Source organism: Cnephaeus nilssonii (genome assembly GCF_951640355.1).
Source record: "Cnephaeus nilssonii genome assembly, chromosome: 15".
NCBI classification, from domain to species: Eukaryota; Metazoa; Chordata; class Mammalia; order Chiroptera; family Vespertilionidae; genus Cnephaeus; species Cnephaeus nilssonii.
Window position 1 is genome coordinate 4,435,031 of NC_137086.1, and position 20,697 is coordinate 4,455,727.

At 45.8% G+C, this 20,697-nt stretch overlaps 1 protein-coding gene across 2 annotated transcripts in view; it reads right to left on the reverse strand.

Annotated features, from left to right (window-relative positions):
- The window catches only part of NBAS (NBAS subunit of NRZ tethering complex), a 206,444-nt gene that overhangs the window by 78,131 nt on the left and 107,616 nt on the right, over positions 1 to 20,697 (reverse strand). For both annotated transcript variants that reach the window (XM_079792004.1, XM_079792003.1), the window contains exons 32-35: positions 18,060 to 18,173; positions 14,148 to 14,261; positions 10,763 to 10,920; positions 9,919 to 10,008 (exon numbers count right to left, since the gene is read on the reverse strand). In XM_079792004.1, coding sequence (XP_079648130.1) covers positions 9,919 to 10,008; positions 10,763 to 10,920; positions 14,148 to 14,261; positions 18,060 to 18,173 — 476 coding nt within the window. The remainder of the gene's footprint in view (positions 1 to 9,918; positions 10,009 to 10,762; positions 10,921 to 14,147; positions 14,262 to 18,059; positions 18,174 to 20,697) is intronic.

Here is a 20,697-nt window from a genome sequence, read left to right on the forward strand (position 1 = left end):
TATTAATGCAACCTTGGTTACCGGCGATGCCACTCTCAGAAGTCTCTGTCAGAAGAAGCAGTGGAAAAATACCCCCCAGAGTAAATCATCTGCTAACGCACAGGCCAGGCTGTTTTAGAAGTGCTCCCTTTGGGAGTCACGAACCCCCACACATTTCTAATAAAAACTGTAAGTTCTTTCCCCAGAAAACTGAAAGCCCATGCATATGCACACATATGAACACACAGTCACCAATACACTCTCACCACGATTGTCACACTATTTTAGGGGCTTTAGAGACCAAAACCTTCTGAATCACCTAGCATTCTTGGCTGGACCCAGATTAAGAGACCTGTAGTTAGGAAAAATAGAGGTATATGAAGTACATTTTTATTTTCTTTTTCCATGCCCAATTTTTATTTTATTTTATTTTTTTTAAAATATATTTTATTGATTTTTCACAGAGAGGAAGGGAGAGGGATAGAGAGCCAGAAATATCAATGAGAGAGAGAGACATCGACCAGTTGCCTCCTGCACACCCCCCACCGGGGGATGTGCCCGCAACCAATGTACATGCCCTTGACCGGAATCGAACCTGGGACCCTCCAGTCCGCAGCCTGACGCTCTACCCACTGAACCAAACCGGTTTCGGCTCCATGCCCAATTTTTAAATCACTGCTACTAAATGCATCTGAGGCAGGACAGTAAGAAGCTAAGAAAATCCCTTGGCAAGCGGGATGGGGAAACGGAGACGGCGCACTGGGCTCCGTGACTTTCTTCCTAAAGGACAAGGCAGCTCTCGGAGCAGCCGCTCGAACCTTCTGTGAGCGCAGTTTCGCTTTGCTTGCTAAATGAACTTCCTTTAGCACTAGAGTTCTTGGCTCTGAACTCTTTCTTTGCCAAACTCGAGCACCGAGCGCCAACAAAGCTGCTCATACCGGTGCCATGACTCACTGTCTACCGCCCTTCTCAGTTTGGCCATTTCTTATGTCAACACTGACATGGGGTGAGTGCGGCAAGATTCCAAAGCCCACCAGGACCACTTTCAGACCCGGACCCGGGCGAGGTACCAGCGGAAGCCACGTGCGCCCCACCAGCTCCTTGCTTTGCATCCAACTTTGGTGAAGATGAGTAAGTTTTTCGTGGAATTCCAGACCTCCCTGTTTTAAGGCCCTGACTTTATCTGAGCTGTTTAAAGAAAAAAATTCCTGAAGTGGAACTGAAGGTTAGGGGTTGAGATAACCCCGGCTAAAGATAAGACTGAGAGACTTCAGGACAGGAGGGAAAAATGGGTGGGTGGATTTTAACTTTGGATTTTCAATTGGATTTGCTCTCTAAGAGTCTGAACAAAACCTTTTGCTGGATAAATGAGAGCCTGAACTTGTTCGGCTCCAAAGATAAGGGGCATTTACTCCCTTCAAGCTCAAATGTCGGGTATTCTTAGGTGACTAAGCACATATGTGGAGGTGTCAGGAGGTAGCCCTCAGGACAAGCAGGAGCCCCATAGGAAATTCCAACACAACTGTAATCGAATAATTGACTCATCTGGGGACACGGACATAAAGGCTGGTCACCTAGCCCCTGAGTGCATCAGACAGCAGGAGAGAAACTAAGTCACATAAGAGGGTTGAAGCAACTCAGGGGGTGACAGCCCCTTGAAGCTCAACCCGTGAGCAGCACACTTCAAACCACTGCTCAATATGAATCTGCAGATCTCATGGTAAAACCAAAATTAGCATGGGCAATTGTGCCTCCAAGGCCAACAACTCCCAGTCCACAGCCCCCATTAACACTCCTGCAGGTAAACAATTAATAGGAAGTGTACAGCAGCAGAAATAGACTAATCCACCAAAACAAGCCCGGGATGTCTGGGAGGACACTCCAGGTAGAGCATAGGCAGCCTTTACTTGCACTTACTTCAGAAACGGGAAGATTGAACTCAAAGCGGTATGAACCAGATGGCCAAAATGGAGCTCTTTGGTTTCCCTCCATGGGGCAGCTGGCCTCTCCCTGCGAGGGTTCAATGGCCAGGGCTGCTGGAAAACCAGGCAGCGCAACGGGTCAACAGCCGGAAAAATGAAGGCCAGAGTTACAGGACAGGTTTCCCAGCGAGGCGACCGGGGCACTAGGCACTCATTTTACAGAAAGACATGAAGGGGACCCCCGGAGGCCGGCTAAGGCCAGGGGTCATCAGTGAGGGACGCCTTGCTGGGGAAAAGGGTCACAGTCATTACGTATGGGAAGTTAAGGCCACCTGTGTGACCGGGGTCCATCCAACATCAGTGCCCAGCCTCTGTGACTGTGGGTAAGGCTGCCCTCCGCACGGGGTAAGCACTCCACCCCCTGGGTGGCTCCGGGGGACTGTCGGCTTGTTACGTATCTGTCCGTTGCAGTTGGGAAACCAGTCCACAGTGCCTCGGGACACCATCTTTGAAGTGTGTAGTTGCCAACTGGGAGAAACTTAACCCTCAATCCCTCAAGAAAAAGAGGCTAATCTTGTTTTCCAACACAGCCTGGTCCCAATATAAATGGGAGACAGAGAGGTTTAGCCGTCAACGGCATCATTAATTTTAATACTATCTTACAGCCAGACATATTCTGCTGTTCCCGAGGAACATGGAAGAAGGTCCACATGTCCACGCCTTTATGGTCCTCAGGGAGGACCTAAGCTAGGTACCACCGGAAAACTAAACCCCTCTGTGATTGCTACACTACGCTCACACACCCCCTTCCCCCCCGCAATAAACAATGCAAAGCCCTTCCATTCCTTTTACCTTCCCAAAATTTAATTCATCTCAAAGGGCTTACAGGTAAAGGGCTTACAGATATTGACTTACAGGTAAGTCCTCTAGGAGGAGCTAGCCCAGTACCTCTGAGATGTAAATACCTGGTCTTCCAGGACTCTCATCTTTTAAAACGCAGGTTTCTGGGACATCACAGCTAACATGTCCACAAAACAAGTTTACTGAACATATATTTCTGGCATGTGTACAATGTTTGAGACCCAGTGCCAGGCAACAGGGTTACCATGACAATTAAGATATGTCCCCTGCTCTCAAGAAACTCACGGTACATTAGGAAACAAAGGCAACCCCTTATTTCACCAATGAACTGAGAACTTACCAAACTGGGCCCCAATCAAATACTCCTCCCCGTGTAATAACGGAATTTATCCCCACCCATCGCATCCACATCTTACCTTCCTCATTTATCTTACGCATGGATTCTTCAGCAAATATTTGTGACATCAAACGTAACGCTGACAGACACTGTTCTACATGCTGAAAACCAAGCAGTGAAAAAAGCCTGGTTCCTGCCACAAAGAGCGTACACTCCACGAGAAGATAGGCAGAAAATAAACAGGAAGCGTGTCAGAAATGCATCAGGTAAACGACAGGGTCAGTGAGGTAAAGAAAGCGGCCTGGAGCTGGGCTGGGGGTAGGGGCTACATGTGAGAGCAGGGGAGCGCTCCATGAGGAGACATCTGAGCGGAGACCTGGAGGCAGTGAGAGGACAAGCCACGGGATGCCTGGGAGGACACAGGCAGGAGGGGCGGGAAGGGTTGTAAAAAGGCAAGAAGGCCAAGAGGCCTGGCGTCTTTGTGGAGCAAGGTATTGCTGATGAAATTACTTGTATATTTTTAAAAAACAGAAAGACCAAACTTACCACAAATTTCCATGTACTTCTTATCAAAAGTTAACAAATGTTTGGATTCTATTGCAGATGTTTCACATCTTTTTTTACTTTTAAGAAATAAAATATGCCTGATAATGTTACTTACCTGGACCCCTGCCTCCCCTTAAATGGGTTGTTAAAATAAAAGCCTGTACTATTTTTGTAATTAAAGAAAACAGTACGAATTACAGTCAAGATGGAACAATGAGCTCAGGGTGCTCCAAAATACTGAATAACAGAAAAAGAGTCAGGAGATGCTCAAAGCCAATAGAATTCAACATTTTGAGAGTCAGAAACCAGAAGTGCCGGTGGCTGCCAGATGCCCCTTTTCAGGGAATCATGAATCAAAGGATCCCCTGCGAAGGGGAGACCGAGGGCAGGCACTGCCGGGGCCATGCACTTCATTATTAAGCTGTGGCCTTGGGAGGCAGAGAACAAAGCCAGGGCCCTCAGGACTGCCCAAACCCCTCCCTGGCACCCAGTCATATTTCCCACGTCCTCCACACCGTGGGGGCGGAGTCCCGGCTGAAGCGACCGCAGCACAGGGTTCCGCAGGAAAGCAGCCTGGGATTAGAGGGAGGGAAAGCACTAAAGTAGGAATCCGTGCATAGGGTCTGCGAAGACAAAATTAACTGAGTGAGATGGCTCAAAATGAGCCTTCAAACCAAAATTCTAACACACACACACACACACACACACACACACACACACACACACGAAAGACAGGAAAGCAGTAACAGTATCGAAAACCCACTCCAGACTAAATTATTTCATTTAAAGCTTCAAAATATTAATTTGTGTCTTCGTGCATACTATATATGAGGTTCAACATCCTTTAGAAGGAACAAGCTATCATGAAACATAAAAAAAGGGAGAACAGATAAGACCCTGTTGAGGTAATTTTTGTGTAGGGCGTGAGGTCCAGTTCTAAACACGTTTCTGTATGTGGACATTCGTTAAGCCTGTACTTATTTCATATAAAAAGTGGTTTCTTACTGTTACTGACTTGTCAATAGCATGAAAGAGGAAGCTATAAACTCTTAGAAGAAAGCACAGGAGTGAATCTTCACACCATCAGCTGGGCACAGCTTCCTTACCAGCGGTGAAAGCAAGTACTGAGCAAGGGCAGGGCCGCAACTTAAAACCTTACACTTCACACGTCATCATTAAGAAAGTAAAACGTCAAGGCAAACACTGAGAAATACATTTTCAACTCATACATCTAATAAGGACTTGTATCCAGAATTAAAAGCAAAAAACCTCTTACAGCTTAGTCATAAGGACACACAAATAATCCAGTTGTAAAATATGTATGGCCATTTCACCAAAGAAGGTATAGGATTGCCAATAAGCACATGAAAAGATGCTCAGTGCCATTAATTATTTCAAAAATGCATGTTGGCTCTAGCCAGTTTGGCCCAGTGGATAGAGTGTCAGCCTGTGGACTCAAGGGCCCAAGGTTCCATTCCGGTCAAGGACACATGCCCGGGTAGTGGGCTCGATCCCCAGTAGGGGGTGTGCAGGAGGCAGCCAGTCAATGATTCTCTCATCCATGTTTCTATTTCTCTCTCTCTCTCCCTTCCTCTCTGAAATCAATAACAATATTTTTTTAAATGCAAGCTGCATGCCAAAATAAGAATGAGCTACCACACACATGCATAAAAATGACTTGAATCAAACATCCCTTCAACAGTAAGTGCTGATGAGGAAGGATGTGGAGAAACTGGGACCTTGATGGTTCCTGGTGGGAAAAGTGAAATGCTGCAGCCACTCCGAAAACAATGGGCAGTTTCTACAAATCTATACCACACCACGCAGCACCGCTGCTCCCAGGTACCTAGACATCATGGCGTATTTCCAAAGACGTGTATGGGAACATTCGTAGCAGCATTACTCATGAAAGCTCAAAAGTGGAAACAATCCAAATATCTATCAACTGGTGAGTGCAAAAGGAAAGGTTTGTCCATGGTATTAAAATACAACTCCCATTGTGCTCACCTTTATGTAAATAGTATTTCTAATCTATCCTTTTATAAATTCAAAATAGCTCTTTGCTTAGAGTCCAGGCCCAGCTCTAAACATTAATTTGTCCAGTTGTATCAATCTGTAGCCACTTAAAATGTTCAGAACAAGTTTTCCCACAGTGAAAATGATTTTTTAATGGGAACCTTGTATATAACCCATTTCCAGCTCTAATTAGATTCATCTGGGGAAAATACCATTGGCTAAGTGACATAACTAACACTAGCTAAACAAAATGTTAATATAGTCTAAGTGGCAGAATACTGCTACATCTAAAAAACATAATAACCAACATTAATAAGAAACTGGAAAACTGTAATTTTGGTGGTTTTTCCCAATGCATTTTGTTCTATTTATAAACAAATATCTTGTTCACAGGGACAACAGGCAATATCTTCGCCCTTGTAGGCCACAGTGGTACTAATGCAAATGCTACTTACTGCATAGCAATTACATCTTTACTTTGCTGGGATGTATAAATAAAAATCATGATTTCCACAACTCGGTAATGAAAGTCTTGAGCATTAAGCAGATTACACATCCAGTCAGCTCTCATTTATGAGTTGTAATTTAATGTGGTTATCATATCTCTTAATGTGTAACCGCGGCATCTCAGAGCTGGGCCCTGTATTTTAATCTAATAATAGCAGCCATAATATTCTGAAATGTGCTTCATGAATCAAAGCCATAATGTGCTGGCTGAGCGTTTGGATTAGCACTTCACGAGATCTAGATGTATTACAGCTGCGGGAGGAGGACAAAGGAAGACAGGACGGCTTTTAAGGAGCTAGAAAAAAAGGTGGGGGAGACAATCATTTCGAAAGAACCCCTTTTCCTTGCTAAGCAGAACATGTAAAGGACTACGGGTCGCCTTCATTTACAAAGAGAGTCTAATGGAGAGACACGCACACATGTGTGGTAACACAGCGTGTCCTACTCCAAAGAAACCACCAAGGGGTCAGGCCAACACTTTCTAATTCATCGTAGAAGCAGAAAATAGGAAACCCAAACGTCTCAAAGGCTTTTGATGGGTTTTATAAAGAAGGATGGAGATTCAGAATGAGCTTCGGCGGTGAACTCAGCAGACACACTTTGCAAGTCTACACTGATCAGAGAAATGGTGCGCCCCTTACAATGGCTAAAACCTAACAGGATCCCAGGCACCACACCACATACAGATGAGTTAAATAGGAAATTCCTTTTTGTTTTTAGGCTGAAGTGTACTTTCTAATTCACTTTTACCACAGACTGATTTTATGCAGTGGGAGTTTCCCCACGGAGCTTTATCAAACAATTCCTGAGCATTCACCACATGACCAGCACTCCATGGAGAGAATAGAGAAAACTGGCACACTTCCAGTTACCAGACAATGCCACACAGACCACTCCACGCTGACACAGGGATGGGAGAATGTGGGGGCAAAAACAAACTTTACAAGGAAGATGATACTTTAGATGGGTGGCCAGAGCCGAGCCAGGAGAGCAGTACAGCAGGGAGCAAACTCGAACACCGAAGGAGTCATGGCACCTACTCAGAGAACGGTGGTCCAGTCACTGTGACCGGAACACAGCACGTGTCTGGAAGGCAGGAGAGGAGAGGAGAGGAGGCTGAAGAGACAGACAAAACGCGGGATGTGCTGGACAAGTAGGAAAGGATCTTAGGCTCAAAAGATGCAAAATGTGGAATAAATAATGTCACTAAACGGAGGTCTTCCACTAGCCCTCGGAAGATGGGAAAATGTGCCAACTCCTAAAACACACGTCATTTCGTAACCATCAGCCAACGTAAGAACTGCTCTGATTCCCATGAAGGAAACAGAGGGAGCGTTCACATCCAGCGAGGAAAACCCAACAGAAACTGATCAGTAAAACTCTAAGTCAAAACGTGCCAAATGACCAAAAGCATCCACACCGGTCCAGGCACCAGGGAAATGCTGTGGCTTCCCATCCAGCGGGAGTGCACACACCTACACAAGGAAAGTCCGCTGTCCGCGGTGCTGACGGCAGAACCAAAACTCCACATAGAGGCTGATCTTCCACAGCTGGGATGTCCGGTCTGGTAGTCAGTGGCTATTTAAATTTAACTTGATTAAAATCAAGTAAAACGTCACATTGATTCCTTAGGTGCACTAGTCACATTTCAAGTACTCAGGAGCTCACGTGTATATTCAATGTATGTTTGTGAGATTTAATATAAAAGAATTATGGAAACAGGTAGTTGTACTCACTTCACTCTGAGAAAAAGTGCATCAGACTTTTAGAAGTACCTGTACACTGTATAGTATACAACTGGAGATGAGTTGGCAAAAAGAATATAGCCAATTGTCTTCCCAAATAGTTACTGGGAAAATGAAGGCCATTTTACACTTAGAAAATGCAGCTTATTAATTAAAGGAATCCTGTGGAAAACCAATATGTAAAAAGGATTATCATCCCTTTTATCTCATGAGAATATCAGAAACTCCGACCTACAGAAATGGCAGTCTTAGGTTGCTGGAGACAGCAATGGGAAGCTAAACTCCATGCAGCAAACACTGACTGAGAGAAAAGAGGTGTCGGTGGTTACTCCTCCCTAAGTGATTCATACAAATTTTATTCCTGAGAATCTCAATGAGGAAAAGGGAAAAGGGGAAAAAGGCCAATAAAAAATGGGCAAAAGTATCCAACAGGTACCTCTCAAAACAGGATCTCTCCTAAGGTAACTCCTTCTCATTAGTAATGAGAAAAATGCAAATCAAAATCACAAACAGATGTCAGTAGACACTCAAGAGAATAGGCTAAGTTTTAAAAACCAACCATGCAGGGAGGTGGACTGCAGTCAATGGCACTCTCAAACGCTGCGGTCAGGGTGCCATGGGTGAGACCCTGTGGGAAGCCACGGAGTGTCCACGGAGGCCGACCATGCGCACAGCTGGCAGCACACACCTCCAGGCCAGGTGGGTGGATGCCAGAAAAAAGGAATGCTCGTGCACACCAGACACATACACACACACACACACACACACACACACACAGTGATGCTGCAGCATTGTTCTTAGAAGCTAAAGTTGAAACCAACGTCAATCAGCATCAGACAGAGAAACTGTCACATGTGCACATGCATTAATTTCTACACAGCAGTAACAACAAATCACACACTGCATGTAACAGCACGGGTGAATCTCACACACCAACAGTATAAAAATGAGTCAAATTAAATTATTATTTTGGGAGGGGTGCGAAAGGTATTAAAATTATTTAAAACAAGAACAAAAAACACAAAGATCTGGGATCCATGAGTCAGGGCAGCGGGGCTCTGTGGGAGGAAAGAGGCAGCCTGGAGATTAGCGAGAGAGGAGGGGGCTGTGGAAGGCTGGTCACGTGTGGCGGTTTCACTGCGTGGTGGTTTCACGATGTGAAGGTCTCATGGATGCTTTCCTTGTGATCATTTCTTGACCTGCACATTTTATACTGTGCCTTTTTTCTAAGTGAACGTTATACAGGGTAGGGCAAAAGCAGATTCACAGTTGTTTGTATGGAAAATAATATAATGATAAATAATAATACAAGAATAAACTGTGTTTTGTGTACTCACAACTATAAACCTACTTGTGCCCCACCCTATATTTCACACACAAAAATGTTTAAAAAAAAAACACAGTCTCTATAGACGGAAAAAAAAAAAAGAAACACGAAAGAACTCTTACCATTTGCAACTATGTGGATGGAACTGGAGAACATTATGCTAAGTGAAATAAGCCAGTCGGAGAAAGATCAAGATCACATGATCTCACTCATATGTGGGATATAATGAACAACATAAACTGATGAACAAAAATAGATCCAGACACAAAGAAACACTGAACAGACCATCCAACCTCAGAGAGAAGGCGGGGGTGGTGGTTTAGAGATCAACCAAAGGACTTGTACGCATGCATATTAGCTATACCAATGGACACGGACACTGAGGCAGTGGGGGCTTGTCCTGGGGGGCAGGAGTGGCGGGGGGAGGGGTCAATCAGGGAAAAAGAAGACATATGTAATACTTTAAACAATTAAAAAAAAGTTTAAAAAATAATTTATTGTGAAAAACGCTATCATCAAAAAAAGAAAAAGAAGCACACGCACATGCACACACACACACACACACACACACACACACTCACGCATGCACACGCAGGGTCCTGTACACCAGGTCAGGTGGCTCCCGTTTCGTGCCACCCCCAGCCACCTTCCAAACCCTCCCCGCCAACACTCGCTCACCTCCTGCGGCGCTCTGCTAAGTAACGGTGCAGGACTGATACCCTCCTCTCCTTCCCGGTGGATCTGGAAATTCACCCTTTGGTAAAGAATCTGAAAAAAGAACACGACACGTGGTAAAGAAATTGTGTTTTTAAACTTGCTTCCCTCACAGTGCCGGCAGGAAACCTGAAAGCTCTCTCTGGAGGAGACGCGGCCCGCTTCCTCCTGCACTGTCTGGGGAGCGGGACCGGGGGCCCTCGGGACAGCTTCACAAGGACCCACAGTTTCGAGGTGGAGTCTCGTGAGAAGCCCGATGTGCGAGGAATGAGTTGGACATGCGAGTGTGAATTCCAGAGCCTCTGCCTCTGTGTAGCAGTGTCTCCCGGGAGCACTCTCCTCCCTTACGCAGAACTCCCCGTGGATGTTAGGACGCTCACCCCACCCCCAGCCCACTCCCCTCCCGCTGAGGACCGCTAAGGGGTGGTGCCACCACTGGTTTGAATTCAGAGGGTTCTGAATATATTTTACATGACCACGTCTAATGTTTTATTCTTGACAACACTAACTTTTCCCACTATATTCAATAATTTATTTCTTGATATTAATTTCTATTTTTCTCTCACCTGCTTTGTATCCTTTCTTCCTAGCTATAATAAAGCAAACAACACTGTTTTATACCCTGATATCGTCAAATTCATTTTCACATGAATAACAAGCTATTTTTCTTCCATAAATTAAAACGCTTATATTATTTCTTAAAATGACCACAAACCTAAGATCCACTCTGCCCCCCCCCCCCAAAAAAAAAAAACACAAAAAAAACGCCCTTCCCACAGTTCAGATATACAGTGTTGGAAGCACTTACTTCTGTCTGCAGGGAGCTGCTCGCTGCCAACAGGGGCTCAATGCTGCTGGGAGGACAATGCGTCAGCGCGAAAGCCATGAGCTCCTGACGAGTGGCCAAGTCCTGGTACCCTTCTGATTGTCCTAGCTGGCTGCAAACATCCCAACTTTTAGAATAACCTGCCAAGTTGACAAGAAAAAACACAATGACTTCAAAAGAAGAAAACTCTCCAATCTAACGCAAGAGTGTCAATGGCTTTCTGCTCAGGTCTTGTGTCACCAAAGCAGAACCATAGTCCGCAGTGATGCATAATTTTATAGAACCAGAAACACACAAGGACCATGGCAGACCAAAAGCAGTACGCTGGTTTATCAGCCAATTGTTCAGCGCCACTCCACACACGTGTTTCTGATAAACTCTGTTAAGTTTCAGATTGCCTGACAATCTATACTAATAAAAGAGAAACATGTAAATTGCCGTCACTTCATAACACCCCCAGCCAATCAGGAGTGAGTATGCAAATTAAACCAACAAAGATGGAGGCAGCCCCGCCCCCCATCTGCTCTGGGCCTCTGGGCAGTGAGCCTCCTCAGGGCCTTCCTACCACGCTCCACACCTGTCAACCGTCTTTGCAGCCTCCCTGTGGCCTAGCCCCCAGCCTCAGAGGCAACCCTCTGGTGCCTGAGGTCATAGCTCCTGGTGTCTGGCATCTCCCTCTACCCCACCCTTGCCCCGCTGCTCTGGTAAACAAAACCCTAGCTTTGGAGCAGTCCCACGGGCGTGTCCACGCCCATGGGAGCTTGCTCAGTGCACAGTTAGCACGCCCCGAGAGCCCCAGGCCAGCCAAGGGGTGATGGTGGCGGCTCAGCTTTGTTTTGAATAGATCAAAGAGGCCACCTACACAGTAACCCAAATTACCAGATCTCCCTATCTCGCCAAATCAAGAGGGGAAGGGCAATGGGTGTGGAGGGAGGGGGGGCATGCAGGAGGTGGAGGGTGGAGGAGGAAGAGGATGAGGAAGGGGGCCAGTTGCATCCCATTTGCACAATGGGAAAGTGAAACGCACTAGCACAGCCAACCTCTCCAGTCCTCCCGCCTGCCTCGCTCCCCACACCTCTTCCCCTCTGCGCCTTCCCGGGCCCACGACGTGCTGGCAGCCAGGAGAAGGAAGGCCTATTCTTGCATGAATCTTTGTGCACCGGGCTTCTAGTAACTACAAATAATCTACTTGGATTTTGAGTAAAAAGTGGGATGTCTGGCCTGATCAGTGTGGCTCAGCGGTTGAGCATCAATCTATGAACCAGGAGGTCATGGTTCAATTCCCAGTCAGGGCACAGGCCCAGGTTTCAGGCTCGATCCCCAGTAGGGGGTGGGCAGGAGGCAGCCAAATCAATGGTTCTCTCTCATCACTGATGTTTCTATCTCTCTCTCCCTCTCCTTTCCTCTCTGAAATAAACACACACACACACACACACACACACACACACACACACACACATATATATATATATATATATATATAAATTAAAAAACAGAAAACCTGGATGTCTGCATTCAGAAAACGTAAGGCTTTGGCCCAAGCCCGCTACACACACTTGTGTGAGCTGGAGAAAGTTCCAAGTAATCACACCTCCTCTACTACTACAAAGAGACATAATAATGCCTTCCTGGTTGGGCTGTTGAAATGATTCAATGACACTTGTATGTAAAAGTACTTTGTAAACTGCGAAGCGCTAGAAACAGAAATTATTCTAGACAGCTCCACAGACCATTCGCTTTATCGAAGAGATCCAAGGAGCGAGCCAGGAGCGCAATCAGCCCTGCCTGCCAGCAAAGATCCTTTTCCTGCACAACGTCACCCTGGGAACCCTTAAAACAGACTCTTATTCTTACTCCAAGGAGTTCCAGTTTGAAAGTAGGGTTCCACCTAAAACAATTTCTATTAATATATAAAGTAAAACTTAACCCAAGTACCACCACTAACGGGAATAAAATTATTAGAAAGCTCTCTAAATAAACAATTTTAGAGTGATACAACAATGGTTTTCCAGAAAACCACAATTATTTTGAACTTAATGTTGCAAAATCACTTGGTTAATATTTCAGAACATGGCTCTGTTATGAAAAGACCTTTCTAATGCTGAGGTTGTAAACCGTGAGACGTCCCCGTGTGTCAGGCACTTTCACGCTGTACCGACAGCAGCTCTCCCCTTGCCTGAACCACAGGCAGGCTCCTCTGCACCCTCGTCCCGACCAGGCCTCCCGCTCGGCCCAGTCCCTGCTGAGCCCGCAGAGCCCAGTGTCAGCAAGCATCCTGCTAAGTCAGGTGAGAGGGGATCTCCCACCCTTGATCACTAACCACCCGGACCTCTGGACAAATTCCTTACCCCTCACCCTTGACATCTGATTGCCCTGCCCTGCCTTCAGCAAGAACCCTGCCATGATGCGTCGGCAAGAACGCCACTCCCCTCGATGTCTCATTGCAGCCATGTTTCACATCCACTGACCCGCTCACTCTGTTCCTCGGCTCTACACCCCCAGTTGTCATTTTTGCATTCAGAGTTCAGCTCGGCCTCTCTCCCCTATTGCAACAGCCTCAACATCCATTGCAAAAGCCCTGAATAAAGTCTTCCTTGCCATTTTGAACACGTGGCAAAATAACATTTTAACAGAATACATACCAAAGGTGCACAAATCATAGGGGCCCGGCTCTGTGAATTATCACAGAGTGAGGCGATGCACTTTAACCGCTGGCTGTGAAAGCACAGAGGGAGGAAGAGGCGCTCGGCCTTCCATGGAGTCAGGCTTTGCTGCACAAGTCGATCCTTCAGTGCAGAGCCGGGGTAAGACGATATCCCGCCCTCGCCCACTGGGGAATGCGCTGTGGTTTACCAGCAAAACTATTCTACAACAACATCTGCTTATCCTCCACAGACCTGAGTTAGAATTTCAATACACAAAACTTTAGGGTTTCAAACTACTTCCCAATTTCTCAATATCTGTTTAAAAAGCACTACCCCATCTTCTAAAAAAATTTAAAGAATAGAAATATTGACTATATAGTCACAAATGGTAGATACTGTGAAAACTTAGATTTACTTTTAAATAACAAATACATAAAAAGACGCTATATTTTACATAAAATTGTTCTTAAACTTATGAGGCTGTTTTAATGGGGATGGAAAGCAACTAAGATCTCAGCTACAATACAAGCTCCGAGCCCATTAAGGAAGTTAGCTGCATGTACAAGCACACGGCATACACACTTACCAGTGCTCACGAGATGCTTCCCGTCTCATGAACATACGCCAGCTGACCAACCAGGCCAGCGGACCTCAGAGCAGACCCTTCCATCTGCATCACCTAAAGGGGGCATGAGCAAAGTGCTAAGGGTGGCCTGGCTCACCTGCGGCCATCAGCTCCTGACAGTGCACACTGGCTGCTTTGTAGTCATGGAAACGGAGCGCTTGCTCAACCAGAAGGATCAGAACCTGGCCACGCCTCTCTTCTGGGTCTTCACCTGTAAACACACACAAATGACTTCATGGTTTCACAGCATCAATTCATCAACGAGCTCACGAACCCATCTTCCAAAGTAATTTGAAAATAAAAAGTCAAGATGGAACTGATTTTAAAAGATGATAGGACCAAAGGTCACAGCAACTTTTACTTTCTAACCTACTTATTCATCATTGAATTAGGTCTCAGTCTCCTGAGCAATCGTGATTAACAGCAGCCCAGCCCACCACCCCAACCCAAGGGCATGGAGGAAAAGTCGGCTCTAAACTGCCTTGGATTCCAAGCTTCTTGCTAAAAACAAATTTCACTTTTGTATTTTGCCCTTTGAATGTTCTATTTCTAATTATAATTTAAAATGACAAATATAAGAAGGGAAAAATTTAAACAAAGTAAAATAGATGTAATTTTATTGTTTCACTGACAGTGCTAATCTTTTATGATAGTGAGCATCTAGACACTAAGAAATAATACCAAATTCAGCTTATATTAACACAAAGATCTTAAATTACTTTCCCAAGAACATTCTTAGAAGTCAGCTTGGATGTCACTTCCTTCTGGGGCATTTCCACACTTTCTTCATATAAAATACATGGTTAGGTGTGCCTCCTACATGTTCCTTTACATTTCATTCACTGAATACCAATTTATTGCCATTATATTTCTAACAATGTGCGCCTTCTATCAGAATTTAGCTCGTGGAGGACAGGGGTGGCTTCGTGTTGAATCCTAAAGACCCAGCCCAAGTCCTGCATGGAGCAGAGGCTCAAAAACATCCTCAGTGAAATGGGCACAGATTCAATTCACTGTACTTTTCAATTATAAGACAAATAATTCAAACTTACAATAAAAACAATTTGTCTATTTAGGCTAAAAATAAAAAAGATATTTTATATTTTAATGAGGTAATAGAACCTTAAAATTATTTTCAATATTTCCAGGAAACAAAATGTATATGGTCTTTGCATTTTTAAGCTATAAAATGGTTTGAAAGAAAAAGCAAACATATCACAGAAAGGGTTGAATGAAACTTTAAAATTGTTCCCACAAACCCTCTGTACTTCAAAGGTTTAAGTAAAATCCAAGCTGAGTACTGGCTCAAGGCAGTCTAAAGACTCCTTCTGAAAAGAGCTGACCCCGCACTAAGATTCATATCATGAGAACAACACACTCGTATTAGAACATGCCTCCTCAGACTGTGCGGATGGCCATCAAGACCAGGCCAACTCGGGAAGAGCTTCTGCCTCCCCCTTAACTGCCTAGAACTTGGATAGACAAGGGGGCTGTACCCGGCAGAGAGCTGTTGCCAGAGATGACTCTTACATCAGAAGGACTTACCTGTGTGGCGTGGCAAACATCTGTTCACCAAACACCTGCTCTTCCCACCTTCCTGTAAACTGCCTTCCTCCCTTCAGAAGCCCAAACCCCCACTCCTTCCCCTTAGCCCAGGATGGCATAGAAGCCTCAACTGCCCAAATGCCTTTGAATCTTATGTCTTTACTAGAAGCCCGGTGCATGAAATTAGTGCACGGCGGGGGGTTGTCCCTCAGCCCAGCCTGTACCCTCTCCAATCTGGGACTCCTGGAGGGATGTCCGACTGCCCGCCTGCCTGCCTTCCTGATTGCCCCTAAAAGCTTCTGCCTGCCAGCCTGATCACCCCCTAACCACTCCACTGCCAGCCTGGTTGATGCTTAACTGCTCCCCTGCCAGCCTGTTTGCCCCCAACTTCCCTCCTCTGCCAGCCTGGTCACCCCTAACTGCCCTCTCCTGCAGGGTTGATCACCTCCAACTGCCCTCCCTTGCAAGCCTGGTCCCTCTCAACTGCCCTCCCTTGCAGGCCGGGTGCCTCCCAACTGCCCTCTCCTGCTGGCCATCTTGTGGTGGCCATCTTGTGTCCACATGGGGGCAGGATCTTTGACCACATGGGGGCAGCTATATTGTGTGTTGCAGTGATGATCAATCTGTATATTACTCTTTTATTAGATAGGATAGAGGCCTGGTGCACGGGTGGGGGCCAGCTGGTTTGCCCTGAAGGGTGTCCCGGATCAGAGTGAGGTTCCCTTGGGGCGTGGAGCGGCCTGAGCGAGGGGCCTGTGGTGGTTTGCAGGCCGGCCACGCCCCCTGGCAACCCAAGCAGAGGCCCTGGTATCTGGAATTTATTTTCCTTCTACAATTGAAACTTTGTAGCCTGGGGCGGCAGCCATTTCTGGGGCGGCAGCCAGTTCTGTGGCAGTTAATTCACCTTCTACAATTGAAATTTTGTAGCCTTAAGTGGGTGGGCCCGGCAGGGTGTGCGGAAAGCTTTGCTTCCCCTGTTGCCACCGGCAACCCTGGCCTGCTCTCTCAAGCTCCATTCTGCCGCCATTTGTTTGAATTTGTTTACCTTCTATAATTGAAACTTTGTAGCTTGAGTGGAGGCTTAGGCCTGCAAGGGCTATGGAAAGCTTGGCTTCCTCTGTTACCTGGGAAACCATGCTCACTGTGGCTGTAGCCATCTTGGATTGGGGTTAATTTGCATATGCACCCTGATTGGCTGGTGGGCGTGGCTTATGTAGCGGAGTGATGGTTAATTTGCATATTACCATTTTATTAGAGAGGATGGGGCTCCAGAAGGAATGAAATTAAATGTGGTGTTTCCCCTATTAATCTTTTTTGTGTCAAATTAATGACTAGAAGGAAAGAAGGGCACATTTTCCATCCCTCCAGTACCATGTAATATAGGAAATGGAACAATGTGTGTAAGTTTATCAATAACAAATGCACATCTCACAATGAATAGAAAACCTATTTCCTAGATAATACTCTTGAAATGTTTGCGTCTATTCAAAATATCTAATCACAATTGAGAGGGCAGGCCTGATTTCTCTCCTTGGGCAGCGTGGCTGGGCTACAGACACTAACCCAGGTGTTGAGGTGAAGGTGTTTCACAGGTGCAGCGAAAGCCCCTAATCAGCTGACGTTAAGTCAGGGTCCACTGATTACCATCATCCAACGTCTAAAAAGGTGGAAAAGTAAGGTAAGAGTAAAGGATTCAAAGTAAGGACTAAATTATTTAACTTCTTTATTCCTGTGGCCACATGTGCAAAATGAGATTCATAATCCCGCCATAAGGAACACAGGAAGAAGTAACTTAGATAAGTATAAAAGCGCAAAATGAGAATTACTGCTGTTTTCATGTAAACTGTTATGTGAAGATGGGTCAGTCATCTTGAAGTCCAAAGTAGAAATATTAAACTGCTTTTAATTTTAGAAAGTTCCATCTGAGCAGGTGATTAAAAGGAAAGGCACAACCAGAAATAGGCCCAAAAAGAATGACGTCTAGAAAAATGTTCCAAACAGAACGAGGCAAGACTCGCAGGGAGAACAGCCAGGAGGGTGGCGGGACTAGAAAAGATTAAAGAAAACGCTGCTGTCTGGCCAGAAGCAGAGAAGGCTAATGAGGACGTGCCAGGCTCTGGGTTCATGACACAGAACTTACTCCACATCCACAGATTCGAGTCTCTCTTCTGACGAGGCAGCTTAATGCCCGCCCCTTGCACGGAGGCTGGTTGGCGATTTCCTCTGACAGACAGAGTGCGGTGGGAAAGACGGTGTGTGACTTGTGAGACGAGGTCAGAAAGGCATTATGTTAAGAGGCCACTCAAGAGGTCCTACAGAGAGGCCCACGTGACACTTTTATAATCTGCCCATCTTCCCAGAAGAGCAGCTAGCCTGCCGCACCCTGGTACAGTCTATGTCCGCCCAGGACAGCGATGAGAGTCACACAGAACCCTTCCTCTGCCGGTGAGCATTCGGAACGTACCAGCGACCCTCAGCAACTCGGCGAGGCCCAGCAGCTTGGCGGACTGCCTGTAGCCCGTGGGGGACTGGCAAAGGCACTCCTTGATGAGGCTGACCCGGTCGGAGCGCAGCCGCACTGCAGAGAAAGAGAGACCAAAAAAGAGGCATCAGCAACGGGTACCTGACCTCCCTAACGTCAGACAGCTAAGCGGAATGAGAGCCGTGCTGGCCTCCAGATCAACAGGAGTGGAAGACACAACTTTTTAAAAAGTTCAAGTTATTGTTGCTTCCGAATAAAGAATGTACAACATGCATCTTTTCTGCCACCCAACATCTAAGGCAGCAAATGAATGGGCATTTGGAAGCTAGGAAGAAAGTGTTTTATTTCCTAACAGCTAGCTTAAGTGACTGTTATCGTGTTTTCCGATGGTCTTAGGCTCTACAGCAGCGGTTCTCAGGTTGAGAACTGCTAGCAGGGTAGCATAAGACCACCGGAAAACACAGATATTTACATTACGATTCATAACAGTAGCAAAATTACAGTTATGAAGTAGCAACGAAAATAATTTTATGGTTGGGGGTCACCACAACACGAGGAACCGTATTAAAGGGTCGCGGCATTAGGAAGGTTGAGAACCACTGCTCTACTGTAAGGGTTTTCAATGTTTCAAGATGTAACTGTCAGGACTGTCTGGGGAATATTGTATTATTATCCCATCTGAGGAAGGAGCAATTCAAAGACTTTAAGTTGCCACAGGTCACTGAGCGCCAAGTGGCTGAATCGGCATTTAAACTCCTACATGGCACTCCAGTGTGGCTCTGTCTTGTTATCAGTATGTCAGTCCCTCCAAGTCAGCAAGCGTGCCTCACTCATTCCCTTCACTATTTCAGTTCCTGGAATAAAGTGCCGAATTCAATGTTCACTGCTGGAAGGGGAGGGAGGGAGGGAGGAGAAGGAACGGAGGGTGGGGAGGAAAAGAGGGAGGGAGCACGAGGAGGCAGGTGACACCATTCTGATTCACCCTCAAGTAGAAAGTGCAAGTACATTCAACTACAAGAACAAAAAGGACAGCGGACACTCGGAGAGCTGAAGCCAGGTAAGGCTGAGCTGCCTGTCCATTACCCAGCAGTAAGCGGCAAAACTGGCTCAAGGCCGATTTCCACCACGTGCTGTTCGTCTGGAAAACTGACTTCTCCTGTTACAGAAAGAATCTGGGAGACGACTAAAATGTCCTAAATCTGCTCATTTGAATAGTAAGAATAATTCACATAAGCACCCAAGCTATAGGGAAAAGCACACACATGTACACATACAAATAATTCATAAGAGACATATACATTAGGAATCATTTATATATAATATTTTCATTCCTGTTTTCTATTAAATCATTGATTATAATTTAGCCAGTACCACTAGCCTCCACCTGATGGGAAACAGTAACTCCTGAAGGGTGGGCAAAGAGGCTTCTAAATAAAGCAAGGTGACAAAATGAACAACTGTTCCCTGACTACAGTACAACACCTAGACCCTAAATCTCAAATGAACAATTGTTCCCTGGCTACAGTACAATACCTAGACCCTAAATCTCGCAATATCAAGTTCCTTTGTCGGCCCAGTGTCCCTGATGAATACAAAGGCAGCGTAAACTTAAGGGGAATCCGTGGCACAAACACAGCAGGCAGCATACAAAGGACACATTCTGTCTCCACATCTGGAAGGTCTTCTAACAGAAATTCCCAACCAATGGATCAAGCTGTGAGGACAGGAAAGCAAAGGTCTTCCTTCAGACTCTCCTACGGCAGGAAATGCCTCAGAAGCTACAGCAGGAATGGAGGTCTGGTTGCAGATATTCAAACCCATCAGCTGCCGTGCAAACACTGCCAGCAAAAACACTGCTAATAGAGCGCCACAGAGTATCAGAGCTAGAGAGATGGAAGAATTCAGCGATCCACCCCGCCCCCAATTCCAAACACTTCCACAGTTAGGAATGAAGACAAGAGATTACACTGAAGCCAGCCAAGCATGCAGCTAAGAACCAAGCTACCTGCTGCCTTTAGGGCACTGAGGTCCAGGATGGTGGGCGGGGGGGCGGGAGGGGGATGTTAATCTTTTTTTATTGATTTCAGACAGAGGAAGGAAGAGGGAGCTAGAGATAGAAATATCAATGATGAGAGAATCATTGATCAGCTGCCTCCTGCACGCCCCCTACTGGGGATTGAGCCGAATCCCAGGCATGTGCCCTGAGGGGGAATGGAACCTAGACCTCCTGGTTCATGGGTCAACACTCAACCACTGAGCAACACCTGCCTGGTGAGTCCAGGGTTTGAAGCCACAGAAACTCTCCCTCCCACCCGTCAGGTAAAGGTCAGGGCAGGGGGAGAAGCACACTGTACTCACAGCACACAGCAGACAAGGACAAGTAACCTGTTTTGGCTGGTACTTACCCGATATCTACATTTAGGTAAAGGATCTTGAGCAATGTCAAGATATTGCTAATAATTAAACTCTAAACAGGAACTTCTTGTCATCCCTCTTTTAAAATAACATTATAGACCTAATTAAAGAATAATCTTCAGTAAGCATGAAAAGAAATATTATCAAAAATATTATCATGTATAGCTACTAAATCTATGCAACTAAAACAAAATGCAGAAATAAA